General features: G+C 39.5%; 1 protein-coding gene across 1 annotated transcript; it reads left to right on the forward strand.

Annotated features, from left to right (window-relative positions):
• The first annotated feature begins 1,090 nt into the window (after positions 1–1,090).
• Positions 1,091–17,769, forward strand: LOC107283074 (splicing factor U2AF 65 kDa subunit). The gene is made up of 11 exons (XM_015810925.1): positions 1,091–1,467; positions 4,104–4,239; positions 5,286–5,315; positions 5,601–5,704; positions 7,600–7,814; positions 10,409–10,547; positions 10,687–10,766; positions 11,086–11,208; positions 14,785–14,871; positions 16,211–16,459; positions 17,455–17,769. The coding sequence occupies exons 1-11, from the start codon at positions 1,419–1,421 to the stop codon at positions 17,587–17,589; spliced, it is 1,347 nt and encodes a 448-aa protein (XP_015666411.1). The 5' UTR covers positions 1,091–1,418; the 3' UTR covers positions 17,590–17,769.
• The last annotated feature ends 1,697 nt before the right edge of the window (positions 17,770–19,466 follow it).

Below are 19,466 nucleotides of genomic sequence, written 5' to 3' on the forward strand. Positions count from 1 at the left end.
GGTTAGTTTCCCAGTTAAATTTGTAGAAAGATGGGATTTATAAGTGTATAATAGTATACAGAACCTACATCACTTCAAAGTTTCCTAAAAGGCAGAAAAATATGTTTAAAATGAGAGCACAGTAAGTTCAAGAGAGAATTTGCAAATAAGTGGTGCATTAGAAAAAAGAAATAGGTAACACTTTTGAATTTTCATAAAGACATGGAGAAACTTTCATGCTGATAAAATTCAACATGGAAGATGAAAATATAACTCCTTAAGAAAATATGCAGGAAAATGCATCATAAAGTAGCACAGGGTGGTCCTGTAGACAAAATTATGCTAGGTTGTTACACAGATTACACAAGCTTTAGGAACATGTGTGTTCCCTTTCAAAAACATAAAAATCAGCAGTTATCTTTCTATAACATTAATTAGCATGATCCTTGTGAAAGAGGAAAAATAGCACTGCTCTTTATATTAGAACAGTTGCCCTGGAAAGAATAGTGTTTATGAATTACATCCCTACAAGTATTTTAGTAAAAATTCAGTGCCAACTGGCAACCTGAATACAAAAATCTACCAAGTATGCATTGCCTACATTTTAACAACTTCCCATGCTTGTCTGTGCTCATATGTTTAAACAAGGCTATTCAGGGTTTATTAAATGAACCAATTCTCTAGGTTTGCATGACACTCAATACATATCGAATGAGGGTGCGTGTGTTCATATAACATGATTTAATATGCCCTGAAAATATAGCTACATCCATGCAACATGCTAAGCATCTTCGTCTTTTTTAGCGCCACAGTATGGTATGTAAGTCCAGCATGTGAAATTATTCAGTTTAGTATATTTCACAAATGAAAACAATTAAGATTAAAAAAAAGACTGCTCTCGTTCTTCCTCTGTTTTGTACATTGACACTGAAAGCCCAGCCACCGTACAGGCACTCTGTAAAAAATCCACAGGAAGCACTCAAGCAACATCCGGCGGAAAATACTTCAGAACCTTTATTTTTAAGAAGCCACGGTTTTTTATTTTTGGGATTTTGTTTTGTTTTAAGCGGGAATACAAAGGCATGCGTCAGGCACCCGAAAGGTTTTAAGACGAAGGAAATGACGTTAAAAAGAGTATCCGAGTCTATCCATAAGAATCCGGAACTTTCCTAGAGAGGGAGACTTTCCCGAGAGCTTCTGGGGAGATTCGGGGGAGGTGAAAGTAGGGGGCGGGGGAGACCAACCTCTTCTCAAAGGGCGTTCCGGAGATAGCCGAGAGTTTCCGTTCACATCCGAAGCAGTCACCGGAAGTTGTCGAACTCCCAGAGAAGGCGCTGTTGAGGCCTACTGCGTGAGGAGGTCCTGGGCTAGCAGGCGCCACCACATTACAACCGTAGCTAGGCCGGACCAGGGGACGTCCTCCTCCCTTCTCCGCAGCTATGTCGGACTTCGACGAGTTCGAGCGGCAACTAAATGAAAACAAACAGGGTAAGCATGCGTGGTGGGGGCAAGTAAGTCGGCCGGGTCCAAGCTAGAGGGAGAAAAAAGAAGTACGAGGAGGCGGCGGCGATACTGCTCCCCCTTTCACCGTTGGCCGCTCCGTTCTTCACTCCCCAGGTTTTCGACGCGGCCCATCGGCTGCCTTGGAAGGCCCCGTTGAAGAGGAGGGTGAGGGACCCTCGTGCGCCCGGCCGCCTCCTGCTCTTTACCATCCCCCTCTCTCCGCCTAATTTGGCGCGAGTCTGAAGTGGTTCGGGGGGGGGAGGGAGGGAGGGAAGGAAGGAGGCGAGGCCGCGCGCCCGAGACCGTTGGCGGCCGAGTGNGATTGCGGGGGGGGGGGTTGTCCAGAGTTAGAGAACGCACGTGGTGCACCCCCTCCCCTTCCTGAGAGCCGAGCGGGGAAGCGAGGCCGCACTTGGGAGAGGAGGCGAGTCTCCTGCGTTACGGGCGTTCCTGCCAGGGCAGAAGAAAGGCGAGCCGGAGGGCTTGCGGGAGAGCAGCAAGTTAGCGAAATCCGCTCTCGGGCGCCATGGTGGGAAGGACGCGAGTTGGGAATGGAAGGTGGCTTCCTAGGCCCCGCCAGGAAGCTGCCTCTCTCAGCCTTACTAAAGGCCATGTGGCCTGACAGCTGTTCCAAGGGGACTTCAGATGGGGGCCTTTTTCTACTCCCGAGTTGGAGGCGCCAGAGGTTAAATTGTACAGTACAGGTAGTTCTAGACTAACGACCACAATCGAGCCCCAAATTTCCCTAGTTAAGGCAGTTGTTAAATGAGTTTTGCCTCATTTGATCTCTTTGCCACAATTAAGTGAATCACTTCAGTTTGTGGTCATTAAACGATTCTGACTTCCCCCGTTGACTTTGCTAGTGGGAAGATGGCTGGGAAGGTTACAAATGGTGATCACATGACCCCAGGACGATGCAACAGTTGTAAATGTGAAAATTGGTCATGTCATTTTTTTCAATGCCATTGAAACTTAGAATGGTCACTAAATGAGTGGTGGTAAATCGAAGACTACCAGTATACAACATGTCTATACTTTTTCCAGAAAACATCATAGAATAATATCTTGGCAGTAGAGGTTTCCTTGTATCAATCAAAATATTTGGATTAAGCTACAGTACTATATTCCTGATTTCACTCCCTACTGACATACCTATTTCTGTTTGGTGGGAATCACAATAATTCACAGACTCCTAGGCCAAGTTTGTTATCATCCACCGCCTGGTTGCTAGCATTGAAGCAAAACAGCGGGTGTAGTTCTAAGAATGCAAATTATTCATGTTCTGCTTTTGAACAGTATAATTCAGAGGCTGCCTCTTTGCTCCCCAGAATGGATTTCCTGAAATCCATTCCACCCTTTCTGAAAGTACAAGCATTCACCAGTTTTTTAGAATTCAGTCCATTTTTTAAAAAAACTGGAGACCGTTTTGGACATCTTGGGTATACCAAATGGAAGCAATGTGAGTCCTTATTTAAGCTTTCTTGATGGTGAAACTAGGGCATAAGAATGTTTAGCACTGCAGGTCCAATGATAACACTGGACTTACCAGTAGTTTGGATTATATGACTAATATATAGAAATAGAAGCATGCTGTTTTTTTTAAAATATTGTTTTATAGATCCTTAGTTAAAACTGAAGCTTTCCTGTTTTCACTTCCATTAGGACTTTCTGCTTTGCATGAGTGTTTTCAACGCAGAAATTTCTGTATTGTATGCCTGTTACCAAAGAATCTTAAAACAGTCCCATTGACCACACAAATAACATTTTGTGCTTGTTCTAAAACATTGTTTGTGTCCAGTGCAGCTGCATCAGTCTTCTCCGGTCTCCAGAACAGTTCTTTGTTTAAGATCTATTGTTTTGTATCTAATTCTGTTCCATACCCCTCTTATAGTAGGTCTCATAGTAGTTCAGAACTATTAGAAAGCAGTATTAGTTGAAATAACATCCTGCATTCTTGCAATTATAGCTATTGATATATTTTAGAAGCAGACAGGCATATTATTTGATACCCTTTCCCTCATGCTCTTTTACTTTGTTTTTGTTATGTAGTGTTTGTATCTAAAAATCTAAAAAATCTGGGTAGAATTATGCCCAGATTTTCCTCAGTGTTTTTTTAAAATAGAAAACAGATTACTTGGTTTTGACTTTTAAAGAAATTAAATTGTTGACACCAAATTTTATTTAGATTACCTCATTTTTTGCTCCTTGAGAATATGTTACAAAAATATCATGGAAAGTAATGTGTGTCTCAAGGTATGCATCAAGGGTTTCCAAATTGAGCCAAACAAACACTCTGCTTGCTAGATTTGGAGATAAACTTTGAGATAGTTCTTTGAGATAGTTGTGTGCCATATCAATGTTGAGAAATTATAAAACAACTTAATCTATTGTCTCTATTTCTCCTGTTTGATCCATTTGTTGTTGCAATTTTCCAGGGGCAATTAAGATAATTCAGATGATTATACAACAGACATGATCCAATCATGGTATCAGTTTCTTCTTGGCAATGTTTCTTTTCCTCAATGTTCTCCTTTGAAAGGGTTGCAACAACCAGAGGAGATATGTTCTCTGTTCTGAAGCAGCAGCTGATGGCTCACTGTGTTCTATCCTGTTGCCTTTAGAACGTGATAAAGAGAATCGTCATCGTAAACGCAGCCACAGTCGTTCACGGAGTCGTGACAGGAAACGTCGCAGTCGTAGCCGTGACAGGCGCAACAGAGATCAGCGCAGTGTTTCACGAGATCGCAGGAGGCGCAGGTACAGATCCTCAACAACATTTTTATACTGAGTAGAGAATCTTAGGCAAAACCTCAGAAATATGGATCCTTTTGCTATTCAGAATTATGCAGAATAGTGATTTTTCTGAAAACTGTAAATGTAGAGAAACAGATTTTGAACATTCTTTGAGACCATAATAATATCTAATAATCCAGATTATTAGAGACCAAGAGTCTATTTTTGTAATATTGTAATTGGCAAATGGAGCTAATTAATTATCATTGGAAATGAATGATTAGTTACTCTGCTGAAACTAAATTTGTTACGAAAGTGTGTTCAGGGATCGCCAAAATAAAAGTAGTTAATGTCAGAGCTATACGAGAACATGCTGAAATTGCACGTAAGCAGTATCTTCTGTAAATTATGTACTGCATCCTTTGTAGTCTTGCCAACTATTTTGCCTCTGCATATTGGGTGAGTTGGGAAATGAAGAATTTAACAAAGCTTCAGGAGACTAAAAAGAAAGGAGCAACAGAGAAATGTAATACAATAGAAACTATTAGGTTGCTTTTGACATTAAATTTTTGTTTACCATATCTTTTTTGTAAAATGTGGGATTGGAAAGCCTACAAACTGCTTTACAGTTATAGTTCTGGTTTTCTCCTTGTTTTTAAACTTTTGTTTCCTTGGCCAGCAGGACTATTGCAGTATTTTGCTGTATCTTTATCTTATGTATGTGATTGAAACAGCTTTATCCTTTGAAAACCCTGGAATTTTATTATTGATAATCAAACACTCTTCTTACTGATTAATAACTGGCATCCAGTGTCCTTGGTGATGGATACACATGATATAGGTATTTGTGCCTGGACACTTTTTAAACCCAGTTAGAAATGTCATATGCCACAATAATAAATGAATAAAGTTCTTTCTGGAACTTTTTTTCTTACACTGCTCATTTGTCTACATTAGTTGCACCTCTGCTCACAGCTGCAAGGTTGGCAAAGCTATTAAATTAATGTTATTAAATTTCTATGAATGTTTTTCTGGGGCTACTTTAAACCCATTTTGTTTTTGCTTTTCAGATCTCCTCTAAGCCTGTCAGGTCCTCTAAGGTGAGCATTGCCAGTTCTTCCTAGTGCTGCCAGGGACAACAAAAAGCCATAGGAGGCTTCACTAAAAAAAAAAACACCCTAAAATTAAAGGAAACAATGCAAGAATCAGAATTAATTGTAGGGGTTGTTAAATTAAAAAGATTGATCCTGGATATTACGTGTATAATATCCCAACTGGAATAAGCGTAGACTTGACTAGGAATTCATTTTAATGTTAAGATTACAGTAAAGTATGTTTTTTTTTCTTTCTTCCTACTAACTTTTTACTCTTGCTCCCCACTACAGCCGTTCTCCTCGGCATGAGAAGAAGAAGAAAATCCGCAAGTATTGGGATGTCCCTCCTCCAGGTTTTGAGCACATTACACCCATGCAGTATAAAGCTATGCAGGGTAAGTCTTCCCTTTGCTTAAGTCACCTTGATTCACTCAGTTTTAGAACAGGGATAGGCAGCTTGCGTAATTTAAAAATCTGAAGCAAGCAGTTTTGATCTCTCTGGTAACGGCTTTTTGTCCCTTCCCTGGCAGTTTGAACTTTGGGCAGGTCAGTAATAGAGAGCATGCGTGGCCCTACTCGCTAGTTGCTTCATTGCACATCTACCTTGAGTGGCCTCCCTCAGTATCTCATCTGTGTCTCCTTAAAACATGTCTCACCAGTCTCTGTAAGGCTTGCAGTTGAATTAACATCCATGAATTTGATTATCGATGTCTTATAACTTTCATTGGTGAAATTCTTTTTATTAATCTTTGGATTTTTGTATCTTGAGTTACAATAATTATAATTGTTGCCCTTCCATCCTGCTGCAAACGATGCATAAAAATACCATAATGAGATTTTAAAATGGGGGTAATAATTTATTACATTGATAAGCTGCTTGCCTCTCAGCAACTCTGGACAGTTTGCAAATTGTTAAAAACATTTAAAACTAGAAATACAGAAACAATACAAAACAGAAGAACAGAGATAGCAGGCCAAATAAACCTGGATGGGAACAGGGAAAAAGAGGAAAATGACGTCAGTTGTCCTTGCCAAAGGGCTGGTTGAAGAACCATGTCTAATAGGCCGTTTCTGAAATGTACCTATGTGCAGAATCCCACAAGAGTGCATAGGAGCTAAAGTGCTATATCAAACTGCAAACTCTATTAATTGTCAAATGAAGGCATATCCAATACTTTCTGCAAGTCATAGCCACAAAATTGTTTGTCTGTGATTTAACAATAAGCATGTTTTTAACTGCTACTTCTGGATTTCATTAACCACAGAGCTTAACAAAGGTTGTTCTGTGGTTTATGTGACAGAACATCTAGTTTTTATTAATCATAGATCAAATTCATATTTAAATTTGGCTGGTGTTTTTCAGTAGCAGAGCTGTATGATGTTATTAATCTTAAACAAACCATAGGCTGTCATTTCTGTGACTGCTGCTTAGAAGGAAGAAGCAGTGAGTATGTGTGAACCAGTTTGATATAATGATTAAAGTGCTGGCCTGGAAACCAGGAAACTCTGGAGTTCTAGTCCCACCTTGGGCATGAAAGCTGGCTGGGTGATTTGGGGTCATTCACTCTCTCAGCCCAGCCCACCTCATAGGGTTGTTGGGAAAATAGGAGGAAGGAATTGGCTGCCTGAGTTTCTTACAAAGTAATAAGGTGGGGTAAAAATTAATAAAAAAAGGAACACATGATTTTAAAGGCATTGAAAAGGCCTTTAAATGGCATTGAAAAGCCTCAGCCTAGGAGTTCCCCAATTTGACATAACAATTATAAAAATCCATGTTGTGATCAGAATGTTCTGTTTCAACTTGGGAGCATTTTTCCTGTATCTGGTGCATTTTGGGTGATGATTTACTGGGCATAATGGAAAAAGATAACTGTGGTCTTTGCTGGTGAATAGATGGTTATTTTTTAGTGAAAAAATAACAAAATTAATACTTTCATGTGTTTTGAAAAGTAATTGGATTGCTAGTTCTCTTTCATCATTCCATGTATGTTTTTATAACACCTTAACTCTCACTGTTGCCACAGATTGTTTTGGGCTCTTCAAAATGTTCTGATTCCAGAATAAGGTATTCTGAGTGTTTTGAAAGTGCTCTTACCTTCAAATTAGATCTATTTTAAACCACTTCTGTAACACACAACATAGGCCTGTTTTGGGGTCGGCATGTTTCATAATGGTACATTTTGCACATCCTTAATCCTTTGTATTTATGTCATCAAGACTTTCGCAATATATAATGTTTTTATCAGGAGAATCAGAACTGGTAATTTTCATTATACTTTTTCATTTCTAGCTGCAGGACAAATTCCAGCTACAGCCCTACTACCAACCATGACTCCAGATGGGCTGGCAGTAACACCTACACCTGTGCCTGTAGTCGGCAGCCAAATGACGCGACAAGCTCGACGTCTCTATGTTGGCAATATCCCTTTTGGAATCACTGAGGTATTTGTTAGCTTGCTCTGTTATCTCTGCTCAGCATTGAAACTTTTGGCTGCTGCAACAAGTGTTCAATTTCAGTGACACCACCAGAAAAAGCAGGCTGGTTTGGTATTTGTTTCTTCTTTTTTATTTTCAAAAATATGGGGGTAAGAATGGAAATGGAAGTGCTTCCCTACTCAGAGGAATTTCACCTCAGTTATTTTGTCATTTTTGGATCAAAAACTACATATTTGACATTTTGCCATTGAATTTGAAGAGTTGCAAAGGGAATACTGGACGTTTAAGTTGGAAGAGCTGACTGAATCTCTAAATGCAGCCATGCTCAAACTGTTGTTATCACCTGGCATCTTAATGACTCAAATTTGATAGATACAAACTATTCATCAGCGAATCACATGAAATGAATTTTTGCTTACCCTGAACTGGTACCTTCCAGATATACAGATGGGAATTGTAGCCAGACTGAAAGGAGATTCTAAATATTCCTTCCTATCGGATCATGTCTTATCCCCACACATTTTAGTGTTTGTCTTTAAAAAGAAAACTGTTTGATTTGGGGTTGCTGCCATTCACTTTTTTGAGGTTGGGTGCAATAGAAACAACCATCCTCAGTGCTACTGCCAAAATTGGTTAAATGGTGGCTTGAAGCTCTGCTCAGCATACAGAAAAAGCAGCTGAACTGTTTTTCTCTATGTGACACAGATAACAGGATGCTGTTTTCAAAGGACATTTCTTGCTTTTCATTCATTATGAGCCAAAATGACTACATTGAGTCAGTGAGTTGCTCAGTTTAATATAGTATCTTTTCTTGGCATCTTTTAAATTTGTCTTTTCCAATTGATACTGACATTTGATCAATGTTGTTAGTCTGAAGAGGTGAATTCTGATGTAGACATCTGGATATGGGAATGGGACATTATTATTTCATTAAATTTGTTATGGCTGCTATTCCACTAGACCCTGGGCAGCAGCATATTTTATTTGCAGTCCTGACTAGCTCAGTGGTGCTTATATCTAGTAGAGGGAGATGTATTAAAACCTAAATGACCAGAGAAATAAATATGGTTGCTTGTTATTTAATTATCCCTACCAAAAAGAAAAAGAAAGACCAAAGAGTTTTCCATTTCTCTTTAAGTGAATAGTGTATGGGACTGCAATCCTCATAGCTTCACAGTTTGCTACCATCATAGCAGGCAAGTAGGAAATGTTATTTTGTAATCTATTTGTGGTCCAGGTTGCCATTCCAGCTTATATCATACATCTACTCTTTGNCAGGTTTAAAACACTACTGATTTACTCGCACAGATATGATTCTGGAGAAATCAAAGCAAATGCGTAAAATTGTTTCATATAGACTTGTTGAATGTACAAAATATAACATAGGTAGTCCATGTTCATGAGTTCTAAAGTTTGATTATGTATGAGGCTCTATAAGAGCTATTCTCTTTCTATATGTTTTACTGTGATCTTAAGCCACAACTGTGGAGCTTGATGGTGTAAGGGTAATCCAGCCTCTGCATGTTAATAAATTTAATTAAAAACGTAAATACAGTTTTTAGAAAAGATTTCCATAGAATAATGTGATAGTAGGAGAGGAAACATTTACAATAGTAATTTATGCAAATGCTGAAAAACCAGATGGAAAGATCCATTCTTTTCCAATATATGAAACAGAAAAGCCAGGAGACAGTGGGAGTGACCTTTACTGGATGCAAGATATTTTAGAAATAGTGTCTTGCTTATTTGTTCAGTTGACAAATTCTTTCAATAGCATTGTTTTCTAGAATTTGGGACTAATTTGAGCACTCCAATTGTGCTGCAAACTTGTTTCATTATTTAATTATTCTAATTAAAGGCATCTCTTGCTGATGCTACCCTTTGCTGAATGTCTGCATTTAATTGAACAGTAAAACATGGACTTTGTACAAACATGAAAAAAGCTAATATGAAATAGATTGTATGTCATGCATTAATGGACAGGAGATAGAATTAAAAGATGGAATGTGGGTGGCTTGTAGAAATAAACCCGGTATTCCTGCCCTCCCAAAAAATAAATAATTTTGTGGACCTTAAAGGTGAAGAAGTTGAATTATTTGGAACCTTAATCTTGATAAACATGAATATGCATTTAAATATGAGTTATCAACCCCAAGAGAATTGTGAAAAAATTGCAATCTTCTTAAAATAAAAATGCTTAATGTAGTGGTTATGTGAGGCTTAGATTCCATCTGGCTGAGTTTCTTGAGCTTCTTTGACTTCTAACTTCATATTTTTTTGTGTATTTTATCTACTCTAAATGCCTTGTGGACACATGCATAAATCGCCACTTCAGCTCAGGGCATGTCTCCTTGGGTGTACAAAATAATAGCTTCCTTGTTCTATGTATTCTACAACCTTCCAGATTGTTGGTGAGAATTTCATTCCTTGTAAATTTTGCAAGATATGTCTACTGCTTCCATAACCGGGCATTGATTATCTAACCTCATATAAGTGTAGAATTTAATTAGAGATGCCTATTTTGCTTCTTGCCCAAGGTTTTAGAGTTCACTTGAAGATGGGTGAGGTGAAAAGTCCTGAGATCAGAATCGCAATAGCCATACATTCTATAAGAGACTATGACACCGATTTTCCCATTTGTTTTTTCCTTTTCTTTGCTCCAGTTCCGTTCTGTGGATGAAACTACACAGGCCATGGCTTTTGATGGGATTATTTTCCAGGGACAGTCACTGAAGATCAGACGGCCCCATGATTATCAACCACTTCCTGGCATGTCTGAAAACCCATCAGTTTATGTGCCAGGTGGGTTTATCAGAATTCTGCTGAATAAAGCGCTGGTCATATATATATATATATAGGGTGGGGGAAATGTTGCAATGTTGTATGCAGTGTATGTATAATTTCATACATTTTCCTGCCATGTCAACCCACTTCCTTACAGGTGTCGTTTCCACAGTGGTCCCAGATTCTGCTCATAAACTGTTCATTGGGGGTCTGCCAAACTATCTTAATGATGATCAGGTCAGTCTGGGTATATTACATAATTCAGGATAACATGGGCAAGTGTTTCATTCTCCATTCTCCTTATGTTTTAGCCAGGTGGGACATATTTCATACTCAGTGTAATCCTTTGCCAGTTTAAGTCAGTTAATAACCAGTTTGAGCTAGCATTTAATGGGAAATCCTTCTCCTGAAATATTTACTAATTTTAATAGCCTTTTTACAAAAGCCAGATAAGTCTTTAAAGACTAGTTTTAATTCTTCACGCTCTCATGCTGCTATGAAAGCTTGTATTTGGTATGATGACAATTGCTAACATTGTTTTTTTCTTCTCCATCAGGTCAAGGAATTGCTCACTTCCTTTGGACCTCTAAAGGCTTTTAATCTGGTGAAGGACAGTGCCACTGGCCTGTCCAAAGGTTATGCCTTCTGTGAATATGTGGACATCAATGTCACGGACCAGGTAGGGCCAGCCTCCCTTGTTCATCCTCTTTTCATTTTTGCTCTGCAGCGGCCCGCCGATCTTCCCGTGGGATGAGGGGGGTTCTTTGTCCTTTGAGCAGGTGGGGTGTTTTTTTCTCTCCTCCTCCCCTCTAGGGGGTGCCAGCTTTTCTCTCCTTTACAGCACAGCTGCTGACTTAGCGGCAGACACCATCGAGTTAGTTTTCTGATCACTTCTGCTTTTTGTTCCCCCCAAAAAAACAACAACTCTCCCCGAATGTTAGTCGGAGAAGGCTTCGGCCTTTTTGCGAAGACCCTGGCCGCTGTGCCCGACCGAGAGCCGGTAAGAAGCCCTCCCCTCACCAGTCAGGGAAGAGCCGGGTCCGTAGTGCATTTCACCCATTTCCCTACCTCCCCCCCAGTAAATTATCTGTTCTGCACCCCTAATAACTATGTTTCCTTTCTCCCGCTGTGCTTTCTGTTACAGCGGGAGGGAGGAGGAACAGGCCCGTAATCAGCAGACATGCTTGCTGACTCCAGTGGGAGTTGTAAAATGCAAGTATTGACATTTATAGTTTAACAATAAAACAAAGGAAAAGCACCCCAGTTTCCCCTTGCCCCGTTGGAGAGGGGGGACCTGTGGTGGAGAGGAAACACCCCACAATTCCCAATAAGGCTCAGAGCGTGTCGGTGGTAACTTTGCATGCAGAGCATAAGCTCTTGTTTTTAGGTTGATCTCCATCAGGGTTATGCATGTGTTTCTTTGTAATTGAGTGCCGTTGTTAGTATGTATGGATACATGTTTATATATATATATATATATATATAAAATCCCCCACACACCTGCTTCCTGTCCCGTGCAGTCTTTCTTCCCACATGCTACTTGGGAAGTGTGTTTTCCCATGCTCTCCCTTCCCCTCCTTTGGTCTCTCTGCATCAAGGAGAAAGCTATGAGGTTTTAGCAAAAGCTAAAATCTTGGATGAGATCCAAAATCAGATAGTAAATCTGAGAGTGGACTGGATATTTACCTCTCTAACTTCCTAGGCCACCAACCTCCAAAATGGCTTCACAGATTAAGAAGACAACAATGTTGCAAAAAGAGTAACAGTAGCCCCAAGAAAGCATACAAAAAACACTTTCTGTGTTATTCCCAGGCCAAAGGGGCCTGTCAAACACCCTAATCTGAGGAGGCAGGGTTTTAGAGTTCACTTGAAGTTGGGTGAGGTGAAAACTGTATGAATCTCTGGGGGATCCTGTTCTAGAGGTGTAGGTTCAGTAACCGAAAGTTCATTTCCTGGGTTCTGCAAGATGATATTGCTTGATCAGTGGAACCCAAAGCAAGCCAAATCTGATTATAGAGAACAGGTAGACACTATTAAGAGATGGACGGCCCCTCGGATAGGACCTATGAGATGGAGGGCTTTATGGTAATAACTAGCATCTTGAATTGCACCAGGAAGTTTACTGATAATCAGTGTAGGTCATAAAGCAAAGGGGTTTGTTACAGGGGCATAATTTCATCTGTTCCTTATGTCACTGCAAGGTGGACCAATTGTAGCTTCTGATAATCATTAAGAGCAGCCTTGCATAGTGCGAATTGTAAGTCTACTCACTAGATAGCCAAGGCATGTATGACTATAAGGAGAGTCTCATGATTTGGAAACGGTTGCATCTGAAGCAAAACCCATACAAAGAACTTCCTGCTTACAGTGGCTACCTGTTCCTTAAACAGGAATTGAAAGTGCAGGAAGACCCCCATATTGTGCACCGATCCAGAAAGAGAGTGTGATCCCATTCAGAATCAAAGATCCCTGGAACTGGGAGAGTCCAAGTATCTACAGCTACTCTTGATGGGATTGAGTTTGAGCATGTTCCTCCCCAGAGCCTCCAGACACCAGGACAACCTAGCTTGCTTTGTTGAGATGCACAACTGAATATTGTCCATGTAGTAATAGGAGGAGGAGTAAAAGTATTCAACCCAGTGATACCCCACAAATTGCAGGCTTTGAAAAGGCTAACAGGCTTTTCTCATTTTTTAAATATTAAAATATTATATATAATATATTTTATATGAGGAAGCAGTACAGCTTGCCCGAACATCAGCTAATTACTTTTGGTTAGATATTAAGATAAATGCCCTAATTGTAAAAATAATTCTACAGAGGCATAGCAACTGCACACCTTGGGCCCCAGAAAGCCATAGACACACCTTATGGATCTTCCTAAGGTTGCCATCAAATTTGTAATGCAGTACAAAGACATATTATTGATTACATGGAAAACATTGTCTGATGTAATTTCAGTTACATTTATATTAAATCAAAAGTCCCAATTTGACTCTTCAAGAAATCCTGTGAAGGGAGCAAGTATCTGAAAGAGTCTATTAAATAAGGTTTATTTTTAGTGAACCTTATTTTTTTTTTTTACCAATGATAGATACTTGGTTCTTCAGGAGAGACTTTTTTATATACTCCACAGATTCTTAAAATATATAGTTCAAGTTATAACAATTTCATTTTGCCAAGAAGACCTAAAATTTTAACCTGCAAATAGAATGTTGAGCATTTTCTTTGGAAAAGGGATGATCCTGGGGTCAGGTGGCATTAAGGGAAAGAGGATTACATCATCTGAATAAATGAACATTACTTTCTGACTAGACAGATGTATAATTGTACCAAATATTGGTAAAATAACTATTTTTAAAACTGTCATTTTTCCCCTCTTGATTCTGTGTCTTATACTCTTACTTTCTCTAGAAACAAGTTATTAGAAAATTGTCTCTGAGAAAATTAGATGCAGGAAATTTGTGCCCATATGTGTATTTTGAAGTTACACAACCACAAATACAAATTCTAGATCATAAACTTGAAATATTTTGGCCAAGTTGTAGTTTGATATGTATTTTGCTCCATCCCTGCCTGAACCAGCCGTTCATCCACTGGATTCTTCTGTGCGGAAAAGGATTAGTAAATTTGCCAGATTTTTTTTTAAAATTAATTGATAACTTAATTGTGAAATGTGCATTCTTTCATAAACCTGTTTCTATATTGTAGCTGGGAAATTATTTGGCCTCATATTCTTGCTTCTGAAATTGGTCTGTGTGGAAAACAAATTCTCAATATTGTAAAACCTGATACTAAATTCTTTATTGGGGCTGGACTGGTTAGATGTAAACTCCCAAAGCATGACAACCTCAAATCAGTGGAATTCTCATTCTGAGAAATACGTGGTCTCATCTGCATCATTTTAGAATTTTCTGTCTTTGTTGGCAACATTTGGCTGAGGCTGAAATCTCACCTTTGCTCTTCTCCTTCATGCAGACAGTCTTGTTGACTCATCTTAATCCCTTCCAACAAGATCTATTTTTTAAAAACATGCTGATTTTGAGGCCCGGCAGGTAAATAAACTAAATGTGGTAATTAAATCCAAGAGCAGTGCAGTTCAGGTAGGAATCTGGTGGGGGGGCATAAAAGAAGCTACTTTTTGTGTATGAATGTGTGGATGTGTTTTGGAGCCTGGGGCAGAGGGGTGTGAGGTTGGTGGCTTCAGAGGCTCAAGTTTTGAAGTGTCTGGATTCACTTTTTTTTGCCCTCGCAGGCCATCGCGGGGTTGAATGGCATGCAGTTGGGTGACAAGAAGCTTTTGGTGCAGAGAGCCAGTGTGGGAGCCAAGAATGCTACCCTGGTAAGGAAGGGAAGGGATTGGGATGAGGGAAAAATAGTACCAAAGAACAACCTTTCCAGGATATATTTGCAGGTTCTGTTTCTGAAAGTTAGAAGATTGGTCTTATTAATACTGTCAAATGCCAATGGTTGCAGGCATAGGGGAACTACTTGTTTCTTGCCTTGCTTAACGAGAGAGAAGCAATTTCAGGCCAAAGAAGGTTCCCAGGCCCTTTAGATCAGGCATGTCAAACTCGTGACATCGTGTGAACGTATCGCAACTTTTTCCCCCATTGCCGGCAATAGGGTGGGCATGGTTTCGTCCAGCCCGCAGGCCAGCAGTTTGACATGCCTGCTTTAGATTATCTCAGAAATAAGTGTGCATGAAGTGGGGAAAATGCTTCAAATTTGGAACAGCTGTGGCTGTTTCATATCACTCTTGGCTTGGCAATATCGTACATCTTTGGTGGCTCTGGGTTTCAGGCGAAACATAATTCAAATGAGAAAGACAAGGCTGGTGTGTGTTGCCTTCTTTCTCTCCTCCTCTACCCAGAAGCTCCCAATGCAGCTGTCTTGCTGGCTTGACTGTCCCCATTGTCTTTCCAGCACTTTCACTCCCTCCCTTCAGCTGCTGCCACCAATTTCTGGTTGAGTGTTCCAGGAAGCTTCCTGATAGTCTAAAACACTCTTGTTTAGATGGTGGAGGCTCTTTTTGGTTTTCATAAAGGTCTCTTTAGTGCATAGACTTTATTTTCTGTACTTGTACATGGGAGCAGTAATAATAAAATGTTTACATCACGTTTATTTCTGAATTCAATTCTTATTTTTATATTAAACCTATCTAGCCAGATATGCAATGGACCCAGGATAATTTGAAACCAAAAATGAAATGGTAATATTGTCTTTATAAAGACATTGCTGGTATGATCAGCTAATGTATTGAAGCCATATATTAGAAGAATAGGGCATCATGCTGATTTCTGGTGAACTGAAAAACCAGTTTCCAAAGTAACCAGTACCCAAAGAATTACAGTATAGCCAAAAGTTATTACATTTTTGAGAATCAGAAATGATTATTTCTGCTTTGCTTATTTTTGCCAGTCATAGGAAACATAAAGTAGCTATTTTGTTGACAGAGAAGTAACACTTTTCAGAGTTTCAGATTTTGGGACTTGGTTTTAAAATAGAATTAGTAGGAGCTGTTTGGTATATTTGAAATTGAAAAAACATCCAGAAAATAAAATCAGAGCTTGTAAAGAAAGAATACAGAATGTTTGAGTCTGTTTGGGATTGCCAGTTTAAATGATTGTATTGTTGAATTCCTCTGTGGCTTTGTCTCTCCTCTCTTGCTGCCCCTATAGAGTACAATAAACCAGACCCCAGTGACCCTGCAAGTACCGGGTCTAATGAGTTCACAAGTACAGATGGGCGGTCATCCAACTGAGGTGCTGTGCCTCATGAATATGGTATTACCTGAGGAGCTCCTGGATGATGAGGAATATGAAGAGATAGTTGAAGATGTCCGTGATGAGTGTAGCAAATACGGTGTTGTCAAATCCATTGAAATCCCCCGGCCTGTTGATGGAGTTGAGGTGCCTGGCTGTGGAAAGGTACTTAATGGTTGTAGGATTGGCGGGATGGGATGGTGTTTTAGAAGGAAATGAAGAAGCTATTGCTCTGTTAACATAGAATGCTTCTGTTCTTAAGTATTTATTTAGCTTCATGAGCTCTAAGGTATATGTGGGATATAGAAGTGCTCAATCAGATGGCTCTGCTCTAAAACACAAACGTATCCACTAAGGAATGAAGAGGTTGAATCATGGGAATGCAAATTAGGATTTCATTAATTGTGGCTTGGTGTCCAAGAATTGCTTTGGGTTTTTTTGCCTTTGCAGAAACTTTTGGTATCCCATATCTAAAGCAAATTGAAAAGGTAGTGGGGTTTTTGTTAAGTAAACCATTTGGTTGTAGACTGGGTAACAAAAGTGGTTTTTATTTTAAAAAAACAACAACTGGACTGATTTTTTTTTTGAGAAAAAAAAATGTTTTGCTTCCTATCCTGGAAGCTTCATCAGTTGTATTGGATCTTCACAGACATTTGTGGACTGGTGATTTTACATGCATGTACTAGGGGTGGGGAATCCTGGCTCTTTTATGACTTGTGGACTTCAACTCCCAGAATTCCTTAGCCAGCATGGATAGCTCACGAGTTCTGGGAGTTGAATCCACAAGTCATAAAAGGGCCAGGGTTCCCCACCCCTGTACTAGGCACATCAGAACCTGCTTAGTTGTTAAAGATTGGCTAGGTACTATCTGTTTTAAATCAGCCAGTATAAAACTGGGTAGCTCTAATAATAATAAGGTGGTGATCAGTTCATAAAAGCAGCTATCTACAAATTTAGTATGGTAAGTAAATTAGATTAGAAGCATGGAAGAAACATTTCATGAGACTCAAATTACAATAGAGCTACAGTTGCTTCAGTTTATTTTCTTACTCGCATTTTTATATGTATGATCTAGACCAGATTTGAATCCTTTAATTGTCAAGTTTTTAAAAAATGTACCACTAATTGTCTTCTCTTTTGTCCCTTCGCTCTTTTTGTAGATATTTGTGGAGTTCACATCTGTCTTCGACTGTCAGAAGGCCATGCAAGGCCTCACTGGACGCAAGTTTGCAAACCGGGTCGTTGTGACCAAGTACTGCGATCCTGACTCCTATCATCGCCGAGACTTCTGGTAGCCCAGCCCTTGGAACAGCCTTGAGGAGATTTTGTGGAGGCAGGAGCAACTTGCTGGCCAGAGAGGCTCCTATAGCAGCGTCGCCTGTTTATACTTTATGGCCAAAATCTGTATTTCCCCTTCCCCTTTCCATTTATCCTCCCAGTTCCTTCCTTTTCTAAACCTACCATCAGCCCCCCCCCCACCCATGCCCCCCCCACTGGTTTCCCAATGATGGTTACTCTGTAGTAGAAGTGTTGTCTCTTATCCCATATTTTCCTTCCCTCCTTTCTCTGTGATGTTTCAGATTTTTTGCTAAAAGGAGTTTTGCTGTCAAAACAGTGGGCCTGTTTTTGTTGTATTTTCCTTTCTTCTACGCTGTGTGTATGGACAACTATTTCTCTAGTGTTGTCTCTCATAATTAAAACATTTTTTTTTTCCAATTGCCTGGTGTCATTGGGGCGACTTGCTCAATTTTAAATCCCTGATTGTAAACTAAGATGGTTTAACATGCTTTTCAAAGGAAAATTTATCAAAGATGCTCGCAGTATCAAAAACCTATCTGTAACGTACAGGTAATCCTTACTTGACGATGATAATTGGGATTGGAATTTGTCAGTAAATGATATAAAATGCAGTGTCACCTGACTGCCACTTACTGTAGTTCTGACATTTCTGTTAGCTGGCATTAAGTGCAACAGCATGTGATCACCATTTGCAACTTCTTGCTGGGTTCCCCATTGACTGTCAGAAGCTGGCAGTGAAGATTACAAATGGCAATCTTGTTACCATAGGATGTTGCAATGTCAAAATTGCAAGCCAGGCTCCAAGCACTATGTGCAACTTGTGGTCGCTGAACAAATGATCATTCAAAGAGAACTGGAATGCTGGTTGAATCTTAAGAACAGAAGATGGGAAGTAATTATTTTTAACTAGGGTATCTACCATCTTTGAATTCTGCCAGAAGAATACTGCACACACTGTTTCTGTAATGTAGAAATTGGCAAATCTGTGACTACAGATTTCTCAGATGGTGTCTTTGTGGGACTATGGTCACAAATAGCTTATATTTCTTGGATCCATGCAGTGTTGTCTTTGTATAAGGCAGGAGTCTTCAAACTTGGCCCTTTTATGACCTGTGGACTTCAACTCCCAGAATTCCTCAGCCAGCATAGCTGGCTGAGGAATTCTGGGAGTTGATGTTCACAAGTCATAAAAAGGCCATGTTTGAAGACCCCCTGGTATAAAGTGCAGGAGGCTGAGCTTTTGGTAACCTTGAGCAGAATGAAATGCCAGTATGTGGTACTCAGTGAATCTATACATTTTCCAAAAATCTTCATTTTCATCCAACTCCTTCCCACAAAACTATTTTTTCCCCTTAGAGGTAAAAATACATACTTAAGACTGGTCAATTCATGCTAAGAACTTTATCCTGAGGAATTGCTGAATAAGCCTTCCAACATTTCTATGGCAATACTTCACTGCCCAATATAACGGTGGCCCATACCAATGACTAGCAATAGAAATGATGAAATTAGCATGATGTCTTACATGATCTGTTCAAATTGCAAGATTAAGCTATATTTGCTGGAGAATTTGGGGTTATTACTGAATTCTGATTTAACAACATGCTACAATCGTTTATGTAACACTCTTTTTAAAACTGTTGCCTCAGCTAAAAAAATTGAGCTTAGAGCTTGTTCACAAAATTTAAGTAGGATAGTAAATTAAAGCTTATAATGCTCAGTGGACCTTAGTAATGTATTGGAATGTGTACAACTGCAGCATGACCCTTGAAAATTCCCAACAGGGACTGATGCAAAAATTTGCAATTACTCTGCTTCCAGAATACCAAAGCTTACATATGAAGTAACTAGTAACTAATATTAATAACTAATT

The sequence above is a fragment of the Protobothrops mucrosquamatus genome, unplaced genomic scaffold (assembly GCF_001527695.2).
Source record: "Protobothrops mucrosquamatus isolate PMUCROS unplaced genomic scaffold, P.Mucros_1.0 scaffold25, whole genome shotgun sequence".
NCBI classification, from domain to species: domain Eukaryota; kingdom Metazoa; phylum Chordata; class Lepidosauria; order Squamata; family Viperidae; genus Protobothrops; species Protobothrops mucrosquamatus.

Coding starts and splice junctions, on each gene's coding strand:
- LOC107283074 (XM_015810925.1), top strand. CDS start 1,419: ATGTCGGACTTCGACGAGTTCGAGCGGCAACTAAATGAAAACAAACAG. Junction 5,316..5,600: donor AGCCTGTCAGGTCCTCTAAG/GTGAGCATTGCC, acceptor TCCCCACTACAG/CCGTTCTCCTCGGCATGAGA. Junction 7,815..10,408: donor TTTTGGCTGCTGCAACAAGT/GTTCAATTTCAG, acceptor TCTTTGCTCCAG/TTCCGTTCTGTGGATGAAAC.